This window comes from Coregonus lavaretus (assembly GCF_964263955.1).
Source record: "Coregonus lavaretus genome assembly, contig: HAP1_SCAFFOLD_5085, whole genome shotgun sequence".
Classification (NCBI taxonomy): domain Eukaryota; kingdom Metazoa; phylum Chordata; class Actinopteri; order Salmoniformes; family Salmonidae; genus Coregonus; species Coregonus lavaretus.
Window position 1 is genome coordinate 1 of NW_028157726.1, and position 20,000 is coordinate 20,000.

At 42.2% G+C, this 20,000-nt stretch overlaps 2 protein-coding genes across 4 annotated transcripts in view; one reads left to right on the forward strand and one right to left on the reverse strand.

Moving 5' to 3' along the window:
* Positions 1-966: 966 nt before the first annotated feature.
* LOC311124984 (thioredoxin domain-containing protein 12-like) lies at positions 967-14,229 on the reverse strand. The gene is made up of 7 exons (XM_084199071.1): positions 14,077-14,229; positions 4,922-4,982; positions 4,635-4,687; positions 4,457-4,530; positions 2,847-2,916; positions 2,489-2,572; positions 967-2,355 (listed from the first exon to the last, which is right to left on the reverse strand). Exons 1-7 carry the CDS (start codon positions 14,171-14,173, stop codon positions 2,279-2,281), a joined length of 516 nt encoding a protein of 171 aa, XP_084055197.1. The 5' UTR covers positions 14,174-14,229; the 3' UTR covers positions 967-2,278.
* Positions 14,230-18,242: 4,013 nt separating this feature from the next.
* LOC311124985 (transcription factor BTF3 homolog 4-like) overlaps positions 18,243-20,000 on the forward strand; it is a 12,906-nt gene continuing 11,148 nt past the window's right edge. The window contains exons 1-2 of one of the 3 annotated variants that reach the window (XM_084199073.1): positions 18,243-18,347; positions 19,127-19,188. In XM_084199073.1, coding sequence (XP_084055199.1) covers positions 19,135-19,188 — 54 coding nt within the window. In that variant the 5' untranslated portion in view covers positions 18,243-18,347; positions 19,127-19,134. Of the gene's footprint in view, positions 18,348-18,451; positions 18,485-18,548; positions 18,718-19,126; positions 19,189-20,000 lie in introns of those variants that run through there. The other 2 variants (XM_084199074.1, XM_084199072.1) reach the window with 2 other exon arrangements.

The following is a 20,000-nucleotide window of genomic DNA, read 5'->3' on the forward strand; positions in this document are numbered from 1 at the left end:
GAAGAGACTGTCTTTTAGAGCCTACAGAGAAATTTAATTAAACGTTTTATATGTTTTGTTCCAGCTATGGAGGACACACTTTCAACTAACATTCCTTCACTTTTGTGGCATTTTTTTGTACAGGCTGCTTAGTATATCAATGATCTTATAATAGATAAATACTTATTTTTGTTTTATTTATTTGTTCAAATAAAAAATTTCATTTTAATATTTTAAAGCTGGAAAATGTTTTATACAATCTCAAGACCGATCGGTTTTCTTTTGGAATTCAGCAGCAATCTTGAAAGGCCGTCAAGGTGTCACCGTTGTGGTCAATTTCAATTCAAGATGTCTTACACTGTCTAAATAAACTACTGTAGATTGAATTGAATCGACGCACTGAATTTGAATAGTAATTAATTATTACGTTAGTATTTGTATTGAATTGTTTACTTAGTGAACACTAGTCACAGCTTCAAAGTGTTTTATGGCAATACTTAAGGGATCACTGTTAGACGAAAATAAAAAATAAAATGTACTATTCCCTAGCTGAGTGTTGTAGTATTCATTTATTCACAAACTACGGAGAAGTTAAATACGTTTACATAATTTTTTTCTGTACGTGGCTGAATACCCAGTCAGTGCTCCTGCTATATGCTTAGTGACTAAGGCCGTATCGTGGAAATTCAGCGTTAGTTTGATTTTAAATTTAAAAGGCAACGTTCCTGCATTAGCGGAGGCTGCATTCACCGTAGAAACGGCATATGTCGGCTCAATCGGAAAATGACCTTAATTTCTAGCGCGCGATACAGATTTGAAAGTGTCTTTGGATAAAAGCATTTTAAAAATGACAACTTTAGTCATTTCGCAGACATTCTTATTCAGAGCGACTTCCAACTTACACGAGCATCAGTCTACATATTGGTGTTGACAAACAGTACATTTGCTTCCACAATTCCATCTTGTCATTCCACACAGAACTTCAGATCATTCCATACAACAAACTTTATTAACACGCTTGGCTGTGTACATACATGTAAAAAAATACAGCATGAGAAGACATTTCATCACAGAAAGCAGTTTGGTCTCGTCAGTCAAAATTATGAGCCACTTGGGGGTTCAAACTTCCACACGCAGCAAAATAGAAATGGGTTTTGTTTTTGTAAAATCATCTTTAGCAATTGTACATTTTGCCAACTAAATGCCCCAGATAATGGCAGGATTCAACATTTTTATTGATTTTAAAAAGAAATCCCCCATGAGGAAAAAAAGGAGACTGACAGACTACAAGGCCCCTTGTATACATTGATGGAGTGAGTGTTTTCAAAAATGACCTGTAGAGTTGGAAGCACGTTAACATGGTGGTTGAAAGACACCTCTACCGTTTGAAGTATTTTTGTTAGTGTGTGTTTAACTGCTGGACAGTTTATGGGTCTACCTGTTCTGTTGATCAACCCTCTACAGAGATGTTACAGGGCCTGTGTTCAAGTACAATTCAACCTGCGAATGACGTTTTGATATGTGGATGGATTACATCAAAAGTTGAACATAAAACCAATCAATAAGCCTATTATTAATACGAAACAAGTTACATGGAGAAACTAAACAATAGCACCTATAATGTGTCGGATGGACTCACATTCATTCACAACTCTAGAGTACTATACAGTTGAAACAACTAGAGTACTATAAAGTTGAAACAACTAGAGTACTATAAAGTTGAAACAACTAGAGTACTATAAAGTTGAAACAACTAGAGTACTATAAAGTTGAAACAACTAGAGTACTGCTCACTCCTTATGTATTTAAAAGCCATCGGAGTGCAGTAAGCATGGGATAGTGAAGTGAACGAGTGGACACTTCAGGTAGAAGGATAGTGGATAGAACCTTGCAGCCTTCTCCACCCCCCCCCCTCTCCTAGAACCTTGCAGCCTTCTCCCCCCCCCCCCTCCTCCTCCTAGAACCTTGCAGCCTTCTCCCCCCCCCCCCCTCCTCCTAGAACCTTGCAGCCTTCTCCCCCTCCTCCTAGAACCTTGCAGCCTTCTCCCCCCCCCCTCCTCCTAGAACCTTGCAGCCTTCTCCCCCCCCCTCCTCCTAGAACCTTGCAGCCTTCTCCCCCCCCCCCTCCTCCTAGAACCTTGCAGCCTTCTCCCCCCCCCCTCCTCCTAGAACCTTGCAGCCTTCTCCCCCTCCTCCTAGAACCTTGCAGCCTTCTCCCCCCCCCCCCCCCCTCCTAGAACCTTGCAGCCTTCTCCCCCTCCTAGAACCTTGCAGCCTTCTCCCCCCACCTTCTACCACCTTACAGCTCGTCTTCAATGTGGGTCCTGAAGGCATCTCCTGTCAGCTTCTCCTGGGCCTTCTTCATAGCAGACACAACTAGACAGACAGACAGACCCCAGGGGAAACAGAGCAGTCAGTCGGAGAGGAATGAGAAGATTGACCTAAGCAAGGCACTGCAATGATTCAACCATCATCTTCATCATCCAAACAGACAATATGGGATTCTCACCTTGGTCTGCGTTGCTGTAAAAGTACTTGTAGTTGGGGTTTCCGTCTTTGTTGGTGATCTCAGGGTGGACTTTACCACTGGGATCTATGGGGTGGGAATGGACAGGAACAGGAAGGTAAAGACGGCATTATAATTATGGGGGTTGGGAGCAGAGCAAATGATGAATTAAAAAGTACTCTTCTAGTAGGCTCTTCTTACAGAATAACTAGTATTATGTAGAGACTTAGGAACAGTGTCCTGGGGATGTAGCCACCATCAGGACTGTTAGGGCTGGGTTAGGGGTTAGTTAGGAACAGTATCCTGGGGATGTAGCCACCATCAGGACTGTTAGGGCTGGGTTAGGGGTTAGAGTTCTTACCTAGGAACAGTATCCTGGGGATGTATCCACCATCAGGACTGTAGGCCTCATCTTTAGGTTCCTCCTCATCCTGAGAACATGAGATTAGTATGAGTTGAACTCATAAGTAGTGACATAGGGACCTGTTCTATACGTGGTTTCTTTAAAATGAGTCCGACGCGAAGGATATACTGCTTCTCCGAGACCAGGCCCAAATCCCCGTAATTCGTGTGAAAGAAAAGACGGAAATACAGGGGGCGGAGATCGGGGTGCCTTGTGAGAATTCGTCGGCGAGTGGGTAACCCGCCTCTACCATCCGTTCTATTGGCCAACGTGCAATCACTGGAGAATAAACTGGATGATCTCCGCTCGAGACTATCCTACCAACGGGACAAAACTGTAATATCTTATGTTTCACCGAGTCGTGGCTGAACGACGACATGGATAATATAGAGCTGGCTGGGTTTTCTGTGCATCGGCAGGACAGAGCAGCTACGTCTGGTAAGACGAGGGGTGTTGGTGTGTGTGTATTTGTCAATAACAGCTGGTGCGCGATGTCTAATATTAAAGAAGTCTCGAGGTGTTGCTCCCCTGAGGTAGAGTACCTCATGATAAGCTGTAGACCCACTATTTACCAAGAGAGTTTATCTATATTCTTCCTAGCTGTCTATTTACCACCACAAACCGATGCTGGCACTAAGACCGCACTCAACGAGCTGTATAAGGCCATAAGCAAACAAGAAAATGCTCATCCAGAGGCGGCGCTCCTAGTGGCCGGGGACTTTAATGCAGGCAAACTTAAATCCGTTTGACCTAATTTCTCTACCAGCATGTCACATAATATAATTTATCCAAAGCGACTTAGTCATGTGTGCATACATTTTTACGTATGGGTGGTCCCGGGGATCGAACCCACTACCCTGGCGTTACAAGCGCCGTGCTCTACCAATTGAGCTACAGAGGACCACATGTGCAACCAGAGGGAGAAAAAAAAAAAAACTCTAGACCACCTTTATTCCACACACAGAGACGCATACAAAGCTCTCCCTCGCCCTACATTTGGCAAATCTGACCATAATTCTGTCCTTCTGATTCCTGTTTACAAGCAAAAACTAAAACAGGAAGTACCAGTGACTCGCTCAATACGAAAGTAGTCAGATGACGTGGATGCTACGCTACAGGACTGTTTCGCTAGCACAGACTGGAATATGTTCTGGGATTCATCCGATGGCAAAAAATGTATCATAAGGAATAAGGGTTTGAAGTGTCTGTCCTATATCTAGGATATAAAAAAATCTCAGGAAATATTTGTTGTTTTGTTGGACACATTTAACCCCTTATTTTTGTTGGCACAAAAACAAACCATGGTGTTCTCCCCCTTTCCGTAGAAACCGTTCGGACGCTACGTCTCACGGTCTGACAAACACCGCTCTAGCTCTGTCACCTTTCACCGCAGATGAGGAAGGACGACAAAGGAGGATGAGGTGGATTGAGACGCAGCCCATGCAAAAAAAAAACTATATCTAGCTTAAACTGACAGATTTTGATGGGGAATTTTCTATTAAGTTACTTAGATTGACGCACAGATGCGTCAATAGACTCTTAATAATTAAACAGTCCATTATCCTCACCTCCAGGTTGACCATGACAAAGTTGTGAGCCAGCTCAGAGATCTCCTTGGACTCAGCGAACTTGGGCTTCAGAGCTGGAGGGAGAAAACTGAACATGATGATGATGGCTTCATTGTGCAGGAGATGACATGGCTGTTTTGTAAATGTAATCAGGTTATTATAAGAGGAAGGTCTTTACCTTTGCAGGCTCCACACCAGGTCTTGTGGACGATAACCATCAGTGGCAGTCCACTGTGAAGAGGATAAGTAATGTGTTAAAGTACTGTACGCAAACTCGCCAATGGTTCCATACAATTGATATCCTCCTAGCAAGAGAGGCCAGGGGTATATTCATTAGTCGAACAGTTGCAAAACATTTTTGCACCGTAAACTTTACTCAAAACGAGTTTGCTTCCATTTGGTTCCTAGTGAATACACCCCATTAGCTCTTCCAGAGGTGTTTATATCAGGGTTAAATATCCTTACCTGGCCTCTGCCTCCTTCTTCCCATCGTCCAGACTCCTCCAGTGGATGTTGTCTCCGAACCCTGGGGGAGAATCACATTTGAGTGTCAGGCTTTTTGCGTAACTGGTTAACCAGGACATGGGGTGGGTCTACTCTTCGCTAAAAGAGATGAAGGGATCATTGCTGGGAACTGAACACAGGGAACAAAGAATGCAAGATTCACTGTAACTTGATCTCACTCTGCTGCTGATATGACTGCAGGGTGGCTTGTGTACTATGGATATTGTAGCCAAACTAACTAGGTCTCAGAGAAAGTTTCCATTCTACTTTGTCTATATAGTTGCATGGTGAGAAATTAGAGAAAAGATTGTTATCAATAATTGCACATCAGATGAAGAATTCATTTTCTAGTACAAGAAGAGGTTCTATCACCCTAGCCCAGGGATAATCAACTAGATTCAGAAGCGGCCTGGTCAACTGTAAGTGCTGTTATTGTAAAGTGGAAACGTCTAGGAGCAACAACGGCTCAGTCGCGAAGTGGTAGGCCACACACAAGCTCACAGAACGGGACCGGCGAGTGCTGAAGCGCGTAAAGATCGTCTGTCCTCGGTTGCAACACTCACTACAGAGTTCCAAACTGCCTCTGGAAGCAACGTCAGCACAATAACTGTTAGTCGGGAGCTTCATGAAATGGGTTTCCATGGCTGAGCAGCTGCACACAAGCCGAAGATCACCATGCGCAATGCCAAGCGTTGGCTGGAGTGGTGTAAAGCTCACCGCCATTGGACTCTGGAGCAGTGGAAACACGTTCTCTGTAGTGATGAATCACGCTTCACCATCTGGCAGTCCGACGGATGAATCTGGGTTTGGCAGATGCCAGGAGAACGCTACCTGCCCCAATGCATAGTACCAACTGTAACGTTTGGTGGAGGAGGAATAATGGTCTGGGGCTGTTTTTTATGGTTCGGGCTAGGCCCCTTAGTTCCAGTGAAGGGAATCTTAATGCTACAGCATACAATGACATTCTAGACGATTCTGTGCTTCCAACTTTGTGGCAACAGTTTGGGGAAGGCCATTTCCTGTTTCAGCATGACAATGCCTCCGTGTACAAAGCGAGGTCCATACAGAAATGGTTTGTCGAGATCGGTGTAGAAGAACTTGACTGGCCTGCACAGAGCCCTGATCATAACTCCATCTTACACCTTTGGGATGAATTGGAATGCTGACTGCGAGCCAGGCCTAATCGCCCAACATCAGTGCCCCGACCTCACTAATGCTCTTGTGGCTGAATGGAAGCAAGTCCCCGCAGCAATGTTCCAACATCTAGTGGAAAGCCTTCCCAGAAGAGTGGAGGCTGTTATAGCAGCAAAGGGGGGACCAACTCCATATTAATGCCTATGATTTTGGACTGAGATGTTTGACGACCATCTTTTGGTCATGTAGTGAATATTGTCCATGGCAAAAATGAAAACACAAAGCAGACTTAAGTCTTTGGTCCTTTAAAAACCTGCTGTATGTAAAATATTGTGTGCTATAGCTTAAAATAAAAAGATTGACAACATAATTATGTTTGTTTCCAACATTAGGGCTGTTTTCCTAAAGAAGTAAAATCTGCTTCGCGTTTTGTTTCCTTACCACGATACTAACGAGTATCGCGATACTGGTATCGTCCCTGGCCTAATCAATAATACAGTGTGATTAACATAGCACACCATTGCTTCCTTGTGACCTCGGGGGAGAAGTGGGAGATGAGAGGAGAGGAGGACGTACTCCATTGAGGCCAACCAACAGAATAGGAGCAGAAGAGACTCCAACCTGACTGCTGGAAACACAAGAGAAACAACTTGGTGAGGTGAGCACACACACACACACCAATTCTCTGTAGCCTCTTGCATGGTGTTCGTTTCAATACTTGACCCTGGGAACTGTCGCAAACATGAACCTCTCCTGTCTCCATCTCCCTCTCCCTTACAGGTTTCACAGGGGGACTATGAGGCACAGATACAGGAGGCATGAGGCAGATGACAGGATAAAAACAGAGGGATGGATGGGAGGACAAACAGAGAAGAGGTGTTGCCCTGCCCAAACCAGCCCCCCACTCCTGATCTGAGGACACACACGTTAGAGCCAGCCATACCCTTCCCTTTAGAGCCAGCAATGGCTTTTTTCTGGCCACTCTTCCGTAAAGCCCAGCTCTGTGGAGTGTACAGCTTAAAGTGGTCCTATGGACAGATACTCCTATCTCCGCTGTGGAGCTTTGCAGCTCCTTCAGGGTTATCTTTGGTCTCTTTGTTGCCTCTCTGATTAATGCCCTCCTTGCCTGGTCCGTGAGTTTTGGTCGGCGGCCCTCTCTTGGCAGGTTTGTTGTGGTGCCATATTCTTTCAATTTTTTAATAATGGATTTAAATGGTGCTCTGTGGGATGTTCAAAGTTTCGGATATTTTTTTTTTATAACCCAACCCTGATCTGTACTTCTCCACAACTTTGTCCCTGACCTGTTTGGAGAGCTCCTTGGTCTTCATGGCGTCGCTTTCTTGGTGGTGCCCCTTGCTTAGTGGTGTTGCAAGCCTTTCAGAACAGGTGTATATATACTGAGATCATGTGACAGATTATGTGACACTTAGATTGCACACAGGTGGACTAACTAATTATGTGACTTCTGAAGGTAATTGGTTGCACCAGATCTTATTTAGGGGCTTCATAGCAAAGGGGGTGAATATATATATGCACGCACCACTTTTCCGTTGTTTAAAAAAATTCGAAAAAAATAAATAAGTTATTTTATTTTATTTCAGTTCACCAATTTGGGCTATTTTGTGTGTGTCCATTACATGAAATCCAAATAAAAATCAAATTACATTTCAGGTTGTAATGCAACAAAATAGGAAAAACGCCAAGGGGGATGAATACTTTTGCAAGGCACTGTAGGCCTAGCATATTCCCACATTCAAGGAAATTTCCATTTTTATTGGGTTATTTAGCTTACTAACCTTGTCTGCTGTTAGCTAGCTTGCTGGCTAACAGTACGATCAGATGCCCATGTCAAAACTACTGTAATTTACTTTGTTAAAATTGAATTAGGTTCCCTCAATGTTCACTTTCCCCATCTTGTAGCAGGCATAATATGGGCATCTTATGCTTTCCAATGTTAATGTCAATAGATTGTTGATCTACCAGTGGCATGCATGTCACAGTGTTTACCTTCCGTTTTTACTGTGTTAAAACTGAATTAGAATCCCTCAAAGTTCACTATAATAGGACGAAACAATTATTTTCCCCATCTTCGAGCTGGCATAATATGGGCATGTTTTGCTTTACAACCTTCGTGACAATGGAGTATCGATCTACTAGTGGCACACATCTCGAAAAAACTCTACCAGACATTTTTTACATTGGTTTATTTTTTTGACATGGGGTCATCAACGTTCACTGTAATATAACTATTTTTTATTTATTTATTATAAAGACAAAGAATGTGGGGATAGACCAAGTAAAATGTAGTTATTCAACACTCTTAAATGTATAATCTCTAATGAAATATAAAAACCTATCGATCTTGCTGTGAAGCTGTGTGTGTTAGTATGTCATGACCGTAAACACATCTTGCTTTCGCAATTTAACATGTGCTAAACAGCACCCACGGTAGGCTACTGCAGCCTCACTCTACCCTTGATAGTGCTAAACAGCACCCACGGTAGGCTACTGCAGCCTCACTCTACCCTTGATAGTGCTAAACAGCACCCACGGTAGGCTACTGCAGCCTCACTCTACCCTTGATATCGAAGTAATATTTGATGAGACACGAAAATAAAATAAATGATTTGGTATAATTTTGATTATGGAAGATTGAATAAGTGTGCTTTAAACTGTTTGAATGATTTGTAGCCATCGTCTCTATCTGCATGAGAGCATCAGACTCAGTTACCCAGAAAACACATGATACCTTAAAGAGTTGTGTATTCAGGAGGAAGTGGTGTGTATTCAGGAGGAAGTGTTGTGTATTCAGGAGGAAGTGTTGTGTATTCAGGAGGAAGTGTTGTGTATTCAGGAGGACGTGTTGTGTATTCAGGAGGACGTGTTGTGTATTCAGGAGGACGTGTTGTGTATTCAGGAGGAAGTGTTGTGTATTCAGGAGGAAGTGTTGTGTATTCAGGAGGAAGTGTTGTGTATTCAGGAGGAGACTGAAGCCCGGATGACTTGACTGTGTTACAGCAGTTGATTTTTAAGGTAAGCTATTCCATGATGACTGAATTGAACTTTGAACTTTTTAAATACCTGGTTTGGCCTTCCTATTCCTGCCTTAGCATTTACTGGTAGAGGATGCTGGGTAATACGGTGCATTCGGAAAGTATTCAAACCCCTTCCTTTCATTCACATTTTGTTACGTTACAGCCTTATTCTAAAATTTATTAAATTTCTTTTTTTCCCTCATCAATCTACACACAATTACCCATAATGACAAAGCGAAAATAGGTTTAGAAGGTTTTGCAAATTTTTAAAAAAAAATTTTTAATGCCTTATTTACATAAGTATTCAGACCCTTTGCTATGAGACTCGAAATTGAGCTCAGGTGCATCCTGTTTCCACTGATCATCCTTGATCTTTCTACAACTTGATTGGAGTCCACCTGTGGTAAATTCAATTGATTGGACATGATTTGGAAAGGCACACAACTGTCTATATAAGGTCCCACAGTTGACAGTGCATGTCAGAGCAAAAACCAAGCCATGAGGTCGAAGGAATTGTCCGTAGAGCTCCGAGACAGGATTGTGTTGAGGCACAGATCTGGGGAAGGGTACCAAAACATTTCAGCAGCATTTAAGGTCCCCAAGAACACAGTGGCCTCCATCATTCTTAAATGGAACAAGTTTGGAACCACCAAGACTTCCTAGAGCTGGCCGCCGGCCAACCTGAGCAATCGGGGGAGAAGGGCCTGACAATGAACACAACTGCATTTTATCGATGGCACTTTTAATAAATCAAGTCACATTATATTTACCACATGCGCCGAATACAACAGGTGTAGACATTACAGTGAAATGCTTACTTACAAGCCCTTAAAAAATAAAAATAAAATAAAAAAATGCATTGTTGGTTAAGTGTTAAGTAAAAAAAATAAAAGCAAATAACTAAAGAGCAGCAGTAAAATAAAATAACAGTAGGGAGGCTATATACAGGGGGGTAACGGTGCAGAGTCAATGTGCGGGGGCACCGGCTAGTCGAGGTAATTGAGGTAATATGTACATGTGGGTAGAGTTAAAGTGACTATGCATAAGTAATAGACAGAGTAGCAGCAGCGTAAAAGAGGGGGGTGGGGGGGCAGTGCAAATAGTCTGGGTAGCAATGATTATCTGTTCAGGAGTCTTATGGCTTGGGGGTAGAAGCTGTTGAGAAGCCTTTTGGACCTAGACTTGGCGCACCGGTACCGCTTGCCGTGCGGTAGCAGAGAGAACAGTCTATGACTAGGGTGGCTGGAGTCTTTGACAATTTTGAGGGCCTTCCTCTGACACCGCCTGGTATAGAGGTCCTGGATGGCAGGAAGCTTGGCCCCAGTGATGTACTGGGCCGTACGCACTACCCTCTGTAGTGCCTTGCCGTCGGAGGCTGAGCAGTTGCCATACCAGGCGGTGATGCAACCAGTCAGGATGCTCTCGATGGTGCAGCTGTATAACTTTGAGGATCTGAGGACCCATGCCAAATATTTTCTGTCTCCTGAGGGGGAATAGGCTTTGTCGTGCCCTCTTCACGACTGTCTTGATGTATTTGGACCATGATAGTTTGTTGGTGATGTGGACACAAAGGAACTTGAAGCTCTCAACCTGTTCCACTACAGCCAAGTCGATGAGAATGGGGGCGTGCTCAGTCCTCTTTTTTCCTGTAGTCCACAATCATCTCCTTTGTCTTGGTCACGTTGAGGGAGAGGTTGTTGTCCTGGCACCACACGGCCAGGTCTCTGACCTCCTCCCTATATGCTGTCTCATCGTTGTCGGTGATCAGGCCTACCACTGTTGTGTCGTCAGCAAACTTAATGATGGTGTTGGAGTCATGCCTGGCCATGCAGTCATGGGTGAACAGGCAGTACAGGAGGGGACTGAGCACGCACCCCTGAGGGGCCCCTGTGTTGAGGATCAGTGTGGCAGATGTGTTGTTACCTACCCTTACCACCTGGGGGCGACCCATCAGGAAGTCCAGGATCCAGTTGCAGAGGGAGGTGTTTAGTCCCAGGGTCCTTAGCTTAGTGATGAGCTTTGTGGGCACTATGGTGTTGAACGCTGAGCTGTAGTCAATGAACCGCATTCTCACGTAGGTGTTCCTCTTGTCCAGGTGGGAAAGGTCAGTGTGGAGTGCAATAGAGATTGCATCATCTGTGGATCTGTTGGGGCGGTATGCAAATTAGAGTGGGTCTAGGGTTTCTGGGATAATGGTGTTGATGTGAGCCATGACCAGCCTTTCAAAGCACTTCATGGCTACAGACGTGAGTGCTACGGGTCGGTAGTCATTTAGACAGGTTATCTTAGTGTCCTTGGGCACAGGGACTATGGTGGTCTGCTTAAAACATGTTGGTATTACAGACTCAGTCAGGGACATGTTGAAAATGTCAGTGAAGACACTTGCCAGTTGGTCAGCACATGCTCGGAGTACAATACCGTGACGAGATCCTGTGGCCCATTGTCGTGCCATTCATCCACCGCCATCACCTCATGTTTCAGCATGATAATGCCCGGCCCCATGTCGTAAGAATCTGTATACAATTCCTGGAAGATGAAAATGTCCCAGTTCTTCCATGGTCTGCATACTCACCAGACATGTCACCCATTGAGCATGTTTGGGATGCTCTGGATCGACGTGTACGACAGCATGTTCCAGTTCCCGCCAATATCCAGCAACTTCGCACAGCCATTGAAGAGGAGTGGGACAACATTCCACAATCAACAGCCTGATTAACTCCATTCGAAGGAGATGTGTCACCCTGCATGAGGCAAATGGTGGTCACACCAGACACTGACTGGTTTTCTGATCCACGCCCCTCCTTTTTATTTTAAGGTATCTGTGACCAACAGATGCATATCTGTATTCCCAGTCATGTGAAATCCATAAATTAGGGCCTAATGAATTTATTTGAATTGACTGATTTCCTTATATGAACTAACTCAGTAAAATCTTTGAAATTGTTGAGTTTATATTTTTGTTCAGTGTAAAAATGTGAGTCTCACTGCCAAGTCAAACAGTCGCAAATGCGGCTGTTTTTGGTCGCAGTATCGAACCCTGCACACCTTTTATAGGGTTAGGGCTCCCACACGGCCATATCTTCATGTTACAGAGCTTGTTTATGGAAAGCAGATGGAAGACAGAGGGGACTACCTGTGCTAATTAGCTATCCAGAGGGGACTACCTGTGCTAATTAGCTATCCAGAGGGGACTACCTGTGCTAATTAGCTATCCAGAGGGGACTACCTGTGCTAATTAGCTATCCAGAGGGGACTACCTGTGCTAATTAGCTATCCAGAGGGGACTACCTGTGCTAATTAGCTATCCAGAGGGGACTACCTGTGCTAATTAGCTATCCAGAGGGGACTACCTGTGCTAATTAGCTATCCAGAGGGGACTACCTGTGCTAATTAGCTATCCAGAGGGGACTACCTGTGCTAATTAGCTATCCAGAGGGGACTACCTGTGCTAATTAGCTATCCAGAGGGGACTACCTGTGCTAATTAGCTATCCAGAGGGGACTACCTGTGCTAATTAGCTATCCAGAGGGGACTACCTGTGCTAATTAGCTATCCAGAGGGGACTACCTGTGCTAATTAGCTACCTGCGTCTCCGAACACCTGTGTGTAAACGGAAGACTGACGCCACAAACGTTCTGTCGCTGAAAATACTGTGTTAAAAACAGCGTGCAGTAAGTATATAATTTAGCATTTGTGAAATTATTTTGATGTGATGTGAAAGTAGAAGGCTTTATGTTTCTAGAGCCGTACCGTAATTGAGAATAAATTCACGTTTCAAAAGGAGTATTTGGCTGTTTTGGCTTCCGGAGCCAAATTTGCCTCGAAACAGGTAAGGTCCTTGTACTATAAGGAGTGAGTCCATTATTGGGCTACCCACACACAGTCTGATTAAATCAGGCTGTAATACACAATTAATTGGTATATACAGCCCGAAAGTACAATTGTGTAAATGTTAATTACAAGCCAGAAAGTTGAATAAAATTATATTTAAACTTACTCTACCGGTTGTCTTTGCTGTATGTCCATCAGCTGCTTTAAACGTGTTTTTTTTTTTAAATCCTCCCCTGATTCCAAACAACATTTTCATTGTCACGGCATGCTTGGTTCAATAGCTATTGACGAGAGAATATTCTATATAAAAACTAACTTTCCTGTGGATATGGTGTGTCAAATTTCGAGCAGCTGAAGGACAAACAGCACAGACAACTGGTAGAGTGATTTTTAAAATGTTATTTTATTCAACATTCTGGCTTGTAAGGAACATTTACAAGATTTTGCAGGCATTAGCTTCAGGCTGTATACCAATTAATTGTTTCAATTTTCCAAGTCATGTGCACAAGTCCAGTGAAATGCCGTTCTTGGAGCTCTAAACCCCACAATGCAGTAATCAATAACAATAATGCTAAAAATAACACATTATAATGTGTATTACTACAGCAGGATTAATCAGATTACCATACCCAATGAGACAAGGAAGAGGTTTGTTTTCAATCAACAGGTAGCCTGCGGGCGCGAAATTGCGTCCTCGACAACACAAAACGGATAAAGCTTTAAAAGTAAGATCTAAGCTTACTGACATCTGGCTTCCAAGTTAGATAACTCAAATTGGGTTGTTCCTATTTACCACAGCCACAGAGTCAGAATTGGCTATATCGTCAAGATTCCTGACAATAAAAATTCGCTTTTTGGTCTTAATTTAAGATTAGAGTTTGTATAAAGGTTAGCAGTGTGGTTAAGGTTAGGTTTAAAATCAGATTTTAGGAAGAGACATTTTCGAAATAGGCGGGGTTTAGACATAATTATGACTTTGTGGCTGTGGTAACTAGTGACGACCCCCTCAAACTGCTAGCTAGCAAGAATCTTGTTAGCATGACCTGATGATTGCTAAGATAACGTTAGCTAGCTAGCTTTCAGAGCTCCCACCCAAGCTACATTTGATTGTCTTACCTCTCGCATTCGCCTCAGCTGCAACCTTCTGAATATGAGTCAGAGAAAATAAAACATAAGAGGACAACAAAGCGATATTCACAAGAGGGGACTGCATATTTGTTTGCTGTGTCGGCCTTTCTTCCAACAAACTAGCGCACAGTGAAATACACCGGAAGTGATGTTCCGTTGGACAGGAAAAGGGTTTCCACCAGTTACCACAGCCACAAAGTCAAAATTGTCTGTAGAAAACAAAAACATTTAAACACAAATTAGCATTTTGGTTTTAATTTAAGGTTATGGTTAGGCATAAGGTTACCAGTTTGGTTGTTAGGGTTCGGTTTAAAATAACATTTTAAGAAGAGAAATTGTAAAAATAAAAATAAAACACACACACGAAAACACTTTGGCTATGTTAACTAGTGACGAACAGGAAAAAGCGAGTTGAACTTCCTCGTTTCTTCTTTGTACAATCTACAGTGCCTTCAGAAAGTATTCATACTCCCTTGTTTTAGTCCAAATTTTGTTGTGTTACAGCCCGAATTTAAAATGGATTCAAAAAAAAAATCTCACCCATCTACACACAATGATCCCATAATGAAAAAGTGAAAACGTGTTTTTAGACATTTTAGCACATTTATTGAAAATAAAATACAGAAATATCTCATTTAAATAACTATTTACACCTCTGAGTCAATAGTTTGTAGAAGCACCTTTGGCAGCGATTACAGCTGAGTCTTTCAGGGTAAATTTCTAAGAGCTTCCCACACCTGGATTGTGCAACATTTGCCCATTATTGGTCCTGTGGTCCGCTGTAGCTCAGCTGGTAGAGCACGGCGCTTGTAACGCCAAGGTAGTGGGTTCGATCCCCGGGACCACCCATACACAAAAAAATAAAAATAAAAAATGTATGCACGCATGACTGTAAGTCGCTTTGGATAAAAGCGTCTGCTAAATGGCATATTATTATATTATTCTTTTCAAAATTCTTCAAGCTCTGTCAAATTGGTTGTTGATCATTGCTAGACAAACATTTTCAGGTCTCGCCATAGATTTCCAAGTAGATTTAAGTCAAAACTGTAACTCGGCCACTCAGGAACATTCACTGTCTTCTTTGTAAGCAACTCCAGTGTAGATTTGGCCTGGTGTTTTAGGTTATTGTCCTGCTAAAAGGTGAATTCATCTCCCAGTGTCTGGTGGAATGCAGACTGAAAAAGGTATTTCTATAGGATTTTGCCTTAACTCCATTTCCTTTCTTTTTATCTGTTTTATTTTTCTCCCCAGTCCTTAACGATGACAAACATACAGTGAGGGAAAAAAGTATTTGATCCCCTGCTGATTTTGTATGTTTGCCCACTGACAAAGAAATGATCAGTCTATAATTTTAATGGTAGGTTTATTTGAACAGTGAGAGACAGAATAACAACAAAAAAAATCCAGAAATGTGCATGTCAAAAATGTTATAAATTGATTTCCATTTTAATGAGGGAAACTGTCTCTCACTATTCAAATAAACCTACCATTTAAATTATAGACTGATCATGTCTTTGTCAGTGGGAAAACGTACAAAATCAGCAGGGGATCAAATACTTTTTTCCCTCACTGTACCCCTAACATGATGCAGCCAGCACTATGCTTGAAAATATGGAGAGTGGTATTCAGTAATGTGTTATGTTTGGGGCAAATCCAACACAACACTTTGTATTCAGGACAAAAATTGAATTGTTTTGCCACATTTTTTGCAGTATTACTTTAGTGTCTTCTTGCAAACAGGATGCATGTTTTGAAATATTTTTATTCTGTACAGGCTTCCTTATTTTCACTCTGCCATTTAGGTTAGTATTGTGGAGTAACGACAATGTTGTTGATCCATCCTCAGTTTTCTTCTATCACAACCATTAAACTCTGTAACTGTTTTAAAGTCACCATTGGTGTCACGCCCTGACTCTGGGGACTCGTATATGTTGAGTCAGGGTGTGTATGTTCTATGTTGTGTATTTCTATGTTGGTGTTCTATTATGTGTAGATCTATGTTGGCCGGGGTGGTTCCCAATCAGAGGCAGCTGTAGCTCGTTGTCTCTGATTTGGGACCATACATAGGCAGCCTATTGGCACTAGTGGGTTGTGGGATCTTGTTCCGTGTTGAGGTATGTTGTTTGTGTACCTTGGACTTCACGTTTCGTTTGTTGTTTTGTAGTTGTTTATTCGGTTCAAATAAACATGTATGCATATCACGTTGCGCCTTGGTCTGACCCGTCTATGAACGATCGTGACAATTGGCCTCATGGTGAAATCCTTGAGCGGTTTCCTTCCTCTCCGGCAACTGAGTTAGGAAGGACGCCTGTATCTTTGTAGTGATACACCATCCAAAGTGTAATTAATAAAGTGTAATTAATAACTTCACCATGCTCAAAGGTATATTCAATGTCTGCTTTTTTATTTTTACCCATCTACCAATAGGTGCCCTTCTTTGCGAGACATTGGAAAACCTCCTTGATGAGGTAGTCATTCAAAATCATATTAAACACTTATTGCACACAAAGTCCATGCAACATATTATGTGACTTTTTTAAAACTCATTAATGTATTTAATCTTGCAATAACAAAGGGGTTGAATACTTATTGACTCAAGACATTTCAGCTTTTCATTTTTTTTTATAAATGTTTTAACATTTATAAAAATATGATTCCACTTTGACATTATGGGGTATTGTGTGTAGGCCAGTGACAAAAACATCTCAATTTAATCAATTTTAAATTCAGGCTGTAACACAACAAAATGTGGAAAAAGTCAAGGGGTGTGAATAATTGCTTCAGGCACTGTATCTCCTGTATAACAACATTTCCATTCACAGTTTTTATGCAATTAAAGTCATACCATATTTAAAAAAATAACGACAGCTGTGATGGAAACAGGAAGTTCTGGTACAATGTTATAAATGCATTTTTTACATTTTAGTCATTTTAGCAGACGCTCTTATCCAGAGCGACTTACAGTTAGTGCATACATTATTTTATCGAACCCACAACCCAGGCGTTGCAAACGCCATGCTCTACCAACTGAGCTACATCCCTGCCGGCCATTCCCTCCCCTACCCTGGACGACGCTGGGCCAATTGTGCGCGCCGCCCCATGGGTCTTCCGGTCGCGGCCGGCTACGACAGAGCCTGGATACGAACCAGGATCTCTAGTGGCACAGCCAGCACTGCGATGCAGTGCCTTAGACCACTGCGCCACTCGGGAGTAATGGAGACAGATAATTGGTTTGTTGGACATGGTGGGATCTTTTTGTGCCTGTAAAATATATTATGCGAGAAATGGTGGTGAAATGCAAATACTGATATAATAACCATCATATCGAAGTGAACTTGGGAGTCACCGGATGATATGGTGTGTGGTCCTCCTACTACAACTCGGGAAACCATGCAGTTTTATTAGGCTACAGATTAAGTAAATTAGATTCACTTGAAAGTGCCTGGTGATCTTGATGCTCCTTTCCAATAAATATCGAGGGTCTTATTCTGGTGACATGATGATCGATGCTTGACAAATAAAAATATTCTCATGTAGACTAGCCTACCCACACTGCATCTGCAAGCTGTTGGCTAGAGCGCAGGTGCCAAGACCATTGTAGGCACATTTGCTATTTAACACAACCGTTTTGAAAGTTGAAATATGATGGAAACACATTGAACATTAGATTTTTATTCGGTACATGAAAATGTAAAGCTGCACTATGCAGCTCCGCGATTTCCTGGTTGCTACAATTCTAATAGTTCACCTAATGTCATTGTATGTGGCAAACCAAGCATGTACAGTGTAGAGAATCATTGTATCATCAAAAAATATATTTTCCATAACAATTTTTACAATAATTTTCAGCTGTTTGAAGCTGGTGTACAAAAATGAATATTCGCATGAAAATCTGTCGCCAATTGGATGGAAACCTAGCTATGTATGCAAAAAAACAACAACATGAAAACATTTGACCACAACAACATCACCAAAGCGCTAATCTGTCCATACACAACATTGGCACAAACTGTTGATTTCTCTAAAGAAACACATTGCAGGCAACTGTAGTACAAACGGCGTTCATGTTGTGGCTGTAAATCTTTGTGTTTTAAATGATCCCGCTAATACATTAAATCAATCAATGAATATCCCCTTTGTTCACACACCAAAAACGACACTGACCGAAAAATCAGCCACCAAAGCGGTGAGAAAAGACACCTGTCTGGATGGAGGTGCTGTGACTGATCAATCCGATTACTGACGCTGTCTTTACACAGGTACATCATTATTATTTAACAACTAGAGCTATGGACTACGACCTGTAAAGACAACATATAACAGCCTTTAAACAGTATCCTTGGTTTTCGGTTTCCTCTGAGCGCCCCATCCCACTGTGTTTTACCATGCTAGCTAGGTAAACAGTAGCCACGTTATCTTACTTAGCGATGGCATATGCAGTAACCTTTAGATAACTAGTTAGCTAACGTTAGCTACCTCGCCGGCAATATGTCCTTTTTAGGAATATATTAAATGAAATGGTTAACTGGCTAAATGACAGCTAGATAGATAGCCATAAAATATGTAGCTAACGTTAGCTGAGTCTCAAAATTGACACTACGGGTTTAGCGAACATTACTAGCTCGATGGGTAGCTTGCTAATTTTGGCTTGTTTGTTAGCTAGCTTTGTGTTAGTGACATGGTCTAACGTTTAACTAGCTAGGTAGTTAACTATTCATCTGTGTTTGGCTGACAGTTATCACACAAGGCATTTTGAAGAGTCAAGTCCTAAGGAATGAAACACCTGATGATTGCAGTGTTTCCAGACTTTTTGTGAAAAGTGTTGGCTAGTTAGATGGCTAGCTCAACTGTCAGCTCACTCAACAGTGCTTAGATTGTAGCTAGGTCAACTAAAAGCTTCCACAATGGTTCAGGATAAACCTGAAGCAGATTACATTCATCCAGTAGGCTGAATGAATTGTCATTTGTCATTTTGATTGTCATTTGTTAATTCATGAGAATATTGTCTTGACAACTCTTCCATGTTCCTCTTTTCCAGATAAAACCATGAATCAAGAGAAACTGGCCAAACTTCAGGCCCAGGTCCGGATAGGTGGAAAGGTAACCACTATCATCTCTTTTTGTTATGATACAGCCACGACTACATTGTAGTTCCCTTCCATATCTGCTAATGTAATGGCCAGGGTTGAAGGCAGCAGTTGGTAGCATAACTGCCTGCCTGTTTGGTTGAAGGGAGTTAAGATTTATGAAATCAACTGGCAGTCCTGTTAGCCTGAGGTCAGAACTTCTTCTATTATGGACAGATGCTTTGTCCCATTCAGCCTGGAGCCTGTGTGGCCTGGCTATGGGAAGAGAACTGCCGATATATTGGCCTTTTCTAATTTATCGGCCCCTTCTCTATTGGCTTTGTGGATAGTCCCTACACATAGCAAAACTGCTGCTATGCTAGCTGAGAAAGTTATCAGCAGCAGCAGCAAGCTAGCTCATTCTCCTACAGAAAGGTACAGTATTGCGAAATGGATGAATTGGACCAAAATCGAACTCCTGTTGCAAATATTAATTTAGTTAATTCACTAATAAGGCTTGTGTCGACGTGCCCGCACATGCATGTCATAAGCACGTTTGTTAGCTAGATAGCTATGTGACCTGTTAGCAAAGATTACGATATCTAACCCTTTCATCTGTGGCGTTAGCGACCTAGCTATATTAGCTACTATGCTAGCTAGATGGCTAGATTAACATGGTGCTAAGATATCAGATCGGAGCTAATAGCCAACGTAGCTAGCTAACATTAGCTGGTTATAATTTTGAACATGCACCATTTTCGGTAATGAGCCATCTGACTTGCGGTGTAACTTCAGCTATTTACTGGTGTACTGATCTGACCAGACTCAATCATATCCGTAAATTGA